The sequence below is a fragment of the Vigna angularis genome, chromosome 7, assembly GCF_016808095.1.
Source record: "Vigna angularis cultivar LongXiaoDou No.4 chromosome 7, ASM1680809v1, whole genome shotgun sequence".
NCBI classification, from domain to species: Eukaryota; Viridiplantae; Streptophyta; class Magnoliopsida; order Fabales; family Fabaceae; genus Vigna; species Vigna angularis.
In genome coordinates, this window is record NC_068976.1 from 3,298,944 (window position 1) to 3,308,016 (window position 9,073).

Sequence of the window (9,073 nt, forward strand, 5' to 3'; positions counted from 1 at the left end):
AAAAACAACTTTTGTGTATAATACTCAATCTACTTTTTAAGTTCATGGCATTAAATAGATATAAACTAATCCAAATACAATACAACACATGTACGCACTGTTGGAAATTTTGTCACCCTTCATCTAGAACTTCTCACGTTGGATACAAAGGAGATGAATACTCATATCAAGAAGGTTTCGAAGTCATAACATTATAAAAAGTCAGTCAATACCACAAATTATGTTACAACTCGTTAATCATCGATATAATCTAAACCTCTAAACTGAAAATGTACTGAATGGGGAGAGGAGACAGAAAAATGAGAAGATTTGAAAATATGTAACTAACAAAAATAAACATTGCATATTGGAGTATATATAATATGAACATTATACAACCTTAACTTCTCTTCCATTCTTTTATTCAACAAACCATATTTACATACGTGGAAGGTCATTCTACAAAGAAGGCTACTACAGCTGATAAGGCCCAAACTACCCTAAGGAGTTTGAGGTCTCTCCCTCATTTATTCATTCATTCAGCAAAACTTGTTTGTTCAAGCTATAGAAACTCCACCAAGTCTATAGTTTTCACGCGGATAGCCCTTCCAAACATCTTCATAAGATACAATACAACACTTCATTCCCTGCTTTCTTTCAATTCCAACTGGGTCAGTTAGCACTCATTACCTCTTCACATCTAACTCTTCTGTCTTTGCAAATCTTCCACGGATTCTTGGTTGACTGTCAGCAAGTGCCTTCCTGCAAGCATACTAGAAACCAAAGCATGTCATTAGTTGAGTTCAGGTTCCGGTGAAAGACTGAAAATTTCATACTCGAAATGTTGTAACATGAGAAAACCAAGTTAGATACATTAACCAAGAAGTGAACATGGTAAATCCCAGCAGATGTGTATTCCGTAGAACTTTTTTAAGGCTATTCTATTGTTAAAATCCCAATTAGGATCCAAGGATAGAAAACCTGTAGTTACCTTAATTTTCCTCCCAAAATTTCTCTTTGTCTTCTTGTTTCTGTATCTGGAGAGCTTTTCTTGACGTTCTTCACTAGTGCAGTTGCCAAGAAACAAAGGTCTCTCCTGTGGAGATTGGCATAAGCTCGTGTTGCCAGTATTAAGAGTCTGTCATAAAAGCAGAGATAATCATTAGCCTATCTTTTGTATATAGAAGAAACTGTTAGAATTTACAGACCATATAGAAAAGAAAGCAATCACATTTAGTCATGTCTTTGCCATTTTCCTTATCTGTGTTACTGCATGAATCATGCGTAAAGAGCAGATCAATTAAGATCAATTGATACAGATGAAGTTTTCTTCTTTGGCAAAACATAAGCGATTTAACTTATAAGCAAACACATAATATATGAATAGGTTTGAGTTTGACCTTTATATCTCCTTCGCTAAATGCTCTCCGCATGCCATAAACTGCATTGAAATCTAATCCTGGAAAATCCAGAAAAGTTGGCTTCATTGCAGCTCCATGCATCCAGTCCATTGAACTCAGACTTCCTGAACTGATGCTCTTTGGTAGAGTAGTGTGAAGAAGTGATTTGTTTACTTCAATTGAATTATCCTCAATGTTCAGTGGTGGAACCTTGATTTCCATAATATCATTGAGTGGTGACTCTATCACTGTCTTTTCTAAGAGATCTTTTTTGCACTCGTAGAATACCTCACTCAGAAGCTGTTCATTTTGAAGTATATTAATATCTGATGATTTTAGACCCTGTGAGGGGACATCCTCCCCGCAAGATATCATTGAGATGGCTGCTTGCACAGGATCGAGGTCTATTGCTGGTTCTTCAAGAATAGGTTCAGGTGCTTTGAACAGATCTCCCTCTATTAACAAATCATATTCTGAGATTGCAGAAGTTTGAACGAGGTCATTCTGAAAGAAGACATGCAAAGAACAACAAATTAATCAGTAAAAACAGCATTTTAGCTTTAGAACAATAAACATACATTATACGTTGAATAGTTTAAGATAATAGACAATGATAACACGAGTAAAACACTAGTATTCTGTACACAACAATAGTGGTAACAACAGCCACGGTTAGTTCCAGATTCAGTGTGACTTAACATGAGTTAGTCTTGCAAAGTAAAACAGATGTTTAATTACATTAAAAAATACCTTTAATGTTCAGTTATATATTATCGAATAACCAAATGAGGATTCAACACCTGTTTATTTACTAATGCTAAGAAGTTGCTCTAGCACACGATACTTGAGTCAAAAGAAGCCAAAAGTTTTCAAGATAAAATTTGCAAGATTCCTTAACGCCATTTATTTATTAGAATGAGGTAATAGTTATACAACTCATCATCATCCTACCAAACAATGGTTTATGGAATAGATTTAGACCAATAGCGATTGTTTCTCAACCGCTTTTAGAATGAAGATACAGAAAACAAACCGAGTTAGTACTGGGGTGATGCAAAAGCTATTTGTCAGAAAAGACTTTAGGCTTCGAAGTTTCAAGTACAACTAATGAAGAACACAAAATCTCCAGTTGGTAGATGGAATCAGTTGTTATTATCGTGAGACATAAATTGTTTGTCCAATGATAAGATAGACAAGACAAGCTTTCTGTTCAGCAAGAAAGCAAATACCATATACAATAGCACAACACCATATTGGTACAACAAAGCATAAGCTTTGCATAAATGAAAGGTGGCGATACATATTCAGCTGAACTGCATATTGAAAGGAAGAACTGCCAAGTGTCAAGTTATTTGATATTGTATTAGGTTCATGGTTGCAAATTCAAAGCCCATGCTTCATCCAAAAGCTGACTTTGAAAGAGTCCACGAGTAGATGGCTGAAACATTGAAATTGGCCTCATTTAGTCCATAATGAATTTAATCACCCAGCTGAAGAACATGGATCACGATTTTCGTTCATGTATAAAACAAAAATATTTAAACTTTTGTACAACATTGAGCCCCAGTTAAAGCCATTCTCAATGATAAAAGTGACCAAGTATCAAAATCTCGGGCTCAAACCCCGGAATTGTTTAAACTTCCAATGAACATAAGACCAGCAAAACCATAAGAAATTAACTCATCAATACATCATTTGTTTTGCTAGAGAACAGAAATAGAGTCAAAAGCGCACGACTTTCCAACTATATTTTAGTGCCACGCAAAAACCTTGAAGAAACTATTAAGTTAAGCATTAACCAGTCCTTTTCCTCTAACCTTTTCCTTACTACAAAGAAAAAGAGAATAAAATGACTTTTTCCTCTCCAATCAACCTCCCTCAGTGCGGCACAAAAAGACAAGCCCCACTGAGAGTTCACACTTCACGCCAGAAATTAATAAAGAAAGGGAAGAAATATTACAGAACACGGAAGTATCACAACAAAAAGACTTTCCATCTATACAACTTTTATTTCCTTTTGTAACACTTTTGCAGATCCAGCACATAAAGCCATGTCGAGCTGTTTCCACTTGTGCTATGAGTATCACTATGAGAAAACATTCTGAATGGATGGTAGCAAAAATGAAGAATAGATAAATACATATTAAATGACAACATAATTTGGTCATTAGTTTTCCTTTTCCACTTTGATATTATTTATCATGTAATTAATCAAACATATACGCACATACTAAAATAACATTCTTTCCAAATAAATGGAAATATGGACATAATTAAAGGAAGAGAAACTTTCAATTTTGTTCAGCCTCATTTGCTCCAAAGTGTTCATTATTCTGGATGCAGAAGAAGGAGCACAACACAGGAAAGAAAAGAAAATTTCAAATTTACTCAGCATAAGGAAAAACCCATCAAGAAAATGCAGATCAACTAAGCAGAGAGGGAAGGAAGCTGAACACACATAAGAAAAACTTAAACAGGGTAATATGAAAAAGTGGAAATAGTAAAAGGAGAGAAAAGAGTACCATTGAAGAACAGGACTTTTGGGTCATGCAGTACTCCTCAAGTTGTTGAAACTCTTGAGAGAAATTTCGAAAATATGGGAAGAGAAGTTCTGTCTCAGCGAACATTTTTCCAGCCCAGAAGAAAGACACTTTGTTGAAAAACCAAACTTCAATGAGAAACAGAGAACAGTTCACCAAAGGAAACAAAGTTAGAGCAGAAGAAGACAAGCAGAAAATGCAGTGGAACAAGGAGAAGAAAAATGCTAGAGAGAAAGATTTGTCAAGGAGGGGTTCGTCTTGAATGATTTTAAGAGTAGCAAGAAGGAGAATTTATATTATATAAAACTTGGGAAAGGTGACGTAAGAAAATACTAAAATAAAGACAAAAGTGGGAAAAGGACAACATCATTTTTATAATGCAGTGACCCCATGTCGCTTGTCGTGCTCATTAAAGAAAACACAAATATAGTATTTTAATAAAGGATAAAATATTTTGTAATATTATATTTGCAAATTGTAGCACAGGACACAGGTGAATTGCACCGAGCCAATAGGAGGAGGCGTGGACAGTAGACAATTTGTTGGTGGGGTTGGGACTTAGAAATGAACAGTGACCATCACTTACTCACTAGTCACCACTCTACATTGATCGCTTCTAGCATGGTAGCTAGTGCAAGCGCGTTTCTTCCTGCACATTCATAATTTCTGTCTGCACCTCCATTAACTTTAAAATTTTAATTTTACCATTTTTTATTATTTTCGATTTCAGAATATATAATCTAAAATATAAAATTTATATTCTGAATTATAAAAATGTGAAATAATAAATAAAATATGAATTCCAAAATCCATAAAACAAAATTATATTTCATTTTAAACTATAAATAAAAAATATATTTTGGATTGTGTAATATGAAATGCAAAATAAGACATTCATTTGTCCAAAATACAAAATAAAGGAGAAGAATTTGAACAATGGAGAAGAAGGCCATAGAGGAAGAAAAGGATGAGTGAGAGCTTTGAAGAAGGTGGAGGAAATGACTTTGATGGAGGTAGACAAAAAAGGAAACCTCGTTGTTGAAGAAGATAAGAGTGTTGATGGTGGAAGAAGATATGGACATTGATGAGTGCATATTTATACTCTCGTTTAGTCTTTAATATTAAATTTTTAATTAGTTTTGGTACTTTAATATAATATTATAATTAAGATTTATTACAATTAGGTTTATTTAGCATAAAATACAAAAACATATTAAAAATAGGTTTTTAGTTGCATAAATATTCTTTGGATATTTTGATGTGTGTTAGTGCAGCTAAGTTGAGCTCATTGAGATATGAAAATAAATTGGTTAAAGTTTCATGACACCTTAAAGATAAATCCAAGAATACCAAATAATCAAAATCACAAAAAGTCAATCGAAGCATAACATGAAAAAAGTGAAATTTGGCTAAGCCAAGAAGACGGAACATGCAACAAAAATTAAATCTTGCGGTTTTCTCTATTTTTTCTACTAAAAGGCTTTGATAATTGATAAATGTTTATGATTAAAGATAATTTGGGAAATATTTTTACATCTCCACAATAATCAAATATATCTTAAAGATATTGGATTATTTAGAAGATAATTGGAGGAGATTACATTATCATAAAGAAGATTACAACAACCGAAAAGCATGAAACAAAGCCCAGTCCAATTTCTATATAAAGAGACTTAGCGAAACACATTAAGGGAGCATTAGGAACCCTTTGGGGGTTCAAATTTCGTCCTCTCTCTTCGCTCATGTTTTCCACCCTCTCTTATTATAGTTTCATCTTACTTCCACATTCCAAGGAGTGTTAATCTCTAGGGTTGATTTTGTTGTAATTTCTTAATTGGATTCTGATGTTAGATGAATACATTTGTTTATTCTTTTGATTCTTCTTGTGATTTATTTTTATTTATGTTTTCTTCTTCTTGATCAAGTAAAAGTAATGATTTTTACATTATAGCAAGTAAGCATGGTGTTAAATCTACATAACATATCAATTATATGAGTATAAGAGTTTTTAATTTTAATTGAGAATTTACTTTAATTAAATTTAGAAACTTTCATGTGATTGAATGAGTTTTTTGCCAATAATTGAGAATGTACTTTCATTAGTAGTAAAAACTTTAACAAGAATTAATCAAGAATGTACTTTAGTTAATTAGCTTCTAAATTTATATAACAGGTAAAAGACTATACATGATTAGGAATAATAATATTTAATTGAGAATATACTTTGGTTAAATTTACTATGATTAATCTACAAAGTTCTTGCTTTTAATTGAGAATGTACATTGGTTAAAAGTGAGAACGCCACAAATTAATTGAGAAATTACATTGATTAATTTAAAAATTTAAGATAATAATTAATTGAACAATAATCTTTAGATAACCAATGATGAATCCTGTTGAAAAGGATAGGCCTTATTTTCCAACCAAGAGGGAGTGAATTGGTTCAGTATTAAAAAATTTATTCTTTTCAAAACCTTTAAAAATTTTAACACTTTCTTGAAATAAAAGAAAATAAAGAATGTAACGAAATGAAAGAGATAAGGGATAGAAAGACAAACACCAAGTTTTTATACTGGTTCGGCCTCAATGCCTACATCAAGTCCACTTTCAATCAACCTGAGATTGAAAGCCACTTCACTATATAGATTGAGTTATACAACAAGAATTACATAGACACTCTCTTAATGAAATCTCCTCTCCAACTCCAAATCTAATATAGACAAAACAATACTGAAAGAACAATCCTCTTTCTGTAGAAACCCTTTGAGACACCTCTCAAAGAAACCAAAACTCCACATTCTCTTCTTAGCCACCAGCAACAGGAAAACCACAATCCAGAGATTTCAAAATCAACACTGATCTGGTTTAGAACAGCTAAGAGTACAGATGGTGATCAGCAAATGTAAACGCACAAAAATTCCTTCAAGAATCCTTTGAGTCTTCCAAACGAAATGCTTCTTGATTCTTGGAGAATGAACACTCCTTCAATTTAAGATCTCAACTAACTTTTTCATATATAAAACATATTATTCCAAAAGTTCTTCTTAATGTAGAGAGTTATGCGTCAATATATCGTTTTCTCCAGTTTGACGCATCTTAATCAATTACACTATTAATGTAATCGGTTAAGCAATTAACACTACTATAACATAATTACATTAAAACATATTTAACATATTACACATTTAATGTAATTGATTGCACATTAATGTAAGTTAAAACAATTGAAAATATGACCGTTATGGTTGTTAAGACTTATCAGGAAAACAAGTTTTCAAAGTACGCGAGATTAAATCGATTAAGAAAACAATGTAATCGGTTAAGTATAACACTTAAGCAAATTTGAAAACTTTTTCACTTGAAAACTCATAACTGCACTCAGCAAACAAGTATTAGCAAATGCACGAGTTTTAATTGATTATATATATAATGTAATCGATTAAAACTTGTAGTTTGCCACAATTAAACATTTACTGATATCTGATGAATCTAACTGATTACATAAATGCTATAATCGATTAATTTATACAGATACGCATTGTGCAAAGAGTTTTATCATTCAAAACCAAATATGCATACCACAAATATAAACTTAAGTATAACCACAGTAAGTATGCAAAACAAATAGTTCAAGCACAAACAAACATATAAACACAACTTTGCATTATGTGTGCGAGAAACTATTAAAACATTTTCGTTGTTGTCATCATCAAACACACACAAGGGTTTGGGTTTATCCTTCACATAGCTCCCCCTATCAACAATCTCCCCATTTTGTTATGATGCACAACCAGAAACTGTTTTTCTAGTTACTTCTCCCCTGTTGTAATATCACCTACGATGTTGCTCTTTGATACATTCTTAGGAGCTTTCCGTTCTTTGAGGTAATCACTATTGGGTTCTGCTTATATGACTGTAGGGTTTGTAGCTTCTTGAGTCTCTTCAACATCTAATTCTTCACCTGCATCAAATTCACCTACATTTATGGTCTCTTTCGGCTGCATTGTGTTAGTAATATAATCGAAAGTTTCATCAAATGCAACATGTACAGACTCTTCAACAACTAAAGTTCTCTTGTTGTACACTCTATATGCCTTGCTAGTTAATGAGTATTCTATAAAGATTGCCTCATCAGCTTTAGAATTAAACTTACCAAGGTTGCTTTTACCATTTGCAACCAAAGACCCTTAGGTGAGGGATGTTGCATTTTCTACCTTTGAACAACTCATAGGGTAAGCATGGGTCTAATGATGGTCCTATTTAGCACATAACAAGTTGTGCTGACAACATCAGCCTAGAAATGTTTTGGTAGAGATCTCTCATTTATCATAGTCCTATCAAGTTCTTCTAAGGCTCTATTTTTTCTTTCAACTATACCATTTTATTGTGGTGTTCTAGGTGCTGAGAAATTGTGTGATATGCCTTGTTCATCACAAAAGTTCTCAAAGTTTTCATTCTGAAACTTTTTCCTATGATCACTTCTAATAGCCTTTATCCTAAGATCCTTTCATTTTGAATGATAAAGGCAAATCTCTTAAAAGTTCTAAAGGTATCACTCTTAGATGCAAGAAAGAAAGTCCAAGTGAACCTAGAATAATCATATACTATGACTAGATCATAAAGATTTCCTCCTAGACTTTTGATTCTTGAAGGGCCAAACAGATCCATGTGTAAACGTTGAAGTGGTCTAGAAGTAGATATCATTCTTTTGGATTTAAAAGATGATATAGTTTGTTTCCCTTTTTGACAAAGTATCACAAAGTCTATCAGATTCAAACTTTATGTTTGGAAGCCCTAGTACAAGACCTCTAAATGCAAGTTTATTTAAATGAGGCATGTGAATGTGTGCAAGTCTTTTGTGCCACAACCAAGGTTCATCTTCCTTAGACAGCATGCATATCACAAATTTAAAAGAAGTCTTCTTAAAATAAACCATATATATATATATATATATATATATATATATATATATATATATTATTGTATCTCTTACCAATTAACACAAGTTCATTTCAAGAAGCATGACAAATTAAATAGTGATTTGGTTCAAAAGTAACTTTTAATCCCTTATCACATAATTGGCTAATACTAAGCAAGTTATGTTTCAGTCCATATCAACAAGTAAGACATTTTCAATATATATGAGGAGGGTGT

At 32.5% G+C, this 9,073-nt stretch overlaps 1 protein-coding gene across 1 annotated transcript; it reads right to left on the reverse strand.

Moving 5' to 3' along the window:
• Positions 1-300: 300 nt before the first annotated feature.
• Positions 301-4,177, reverse strand: LOC108338665 (uncharacterized). Its single transcript, XM_017575686.2, has 4 exons — positions 3,902-4,177; positions 1,380-1,883; positions 971-1,117; positions 301-752 (listed from the first exon to the last, which is right to left on the reverse strand). Exons 1-4 carry the CDS (start codon positions 4,004-4,006, stop codon positions 666-668), a joined length of 843 nt encoding a protein of 280 aa, XP_017431175.1. The 5' UTR covers positions 4,007-4,177; the 3' UTR covers positions 301-665.
• Between the last annotated feature and the right edge of the window lie 4,896 nt (positions 4,178-9,073).

What these genes read in the sequence shown, in the direction of transcription:
- LOC108338665 (XM_017575686.2), bottom strand. Translation starts at nt 4,006, where the DNA reads ATGTTCGCTGAGACAGAACTTCTCTTCCCATATTTTCGAAATTTCTCT. An exon ending in AAAAGTCCTGTTCTTCAATG is followed by an intron (nt 1,884 to 3,901) that starts GTACTCTTTTCT and finishes GTCTTCTTTCAG; the next exon opens with AATGACCTCGTTCAAACTTC. An exon ending in ATTTTGGGAGGAAAATTAAG is followed by an intron (nt 753 to 970) that starts GTAACTACAGGT and finishes TTTGGTTTCTAG; the next exon opens with TATGCTTGCAGGAAGGCACT.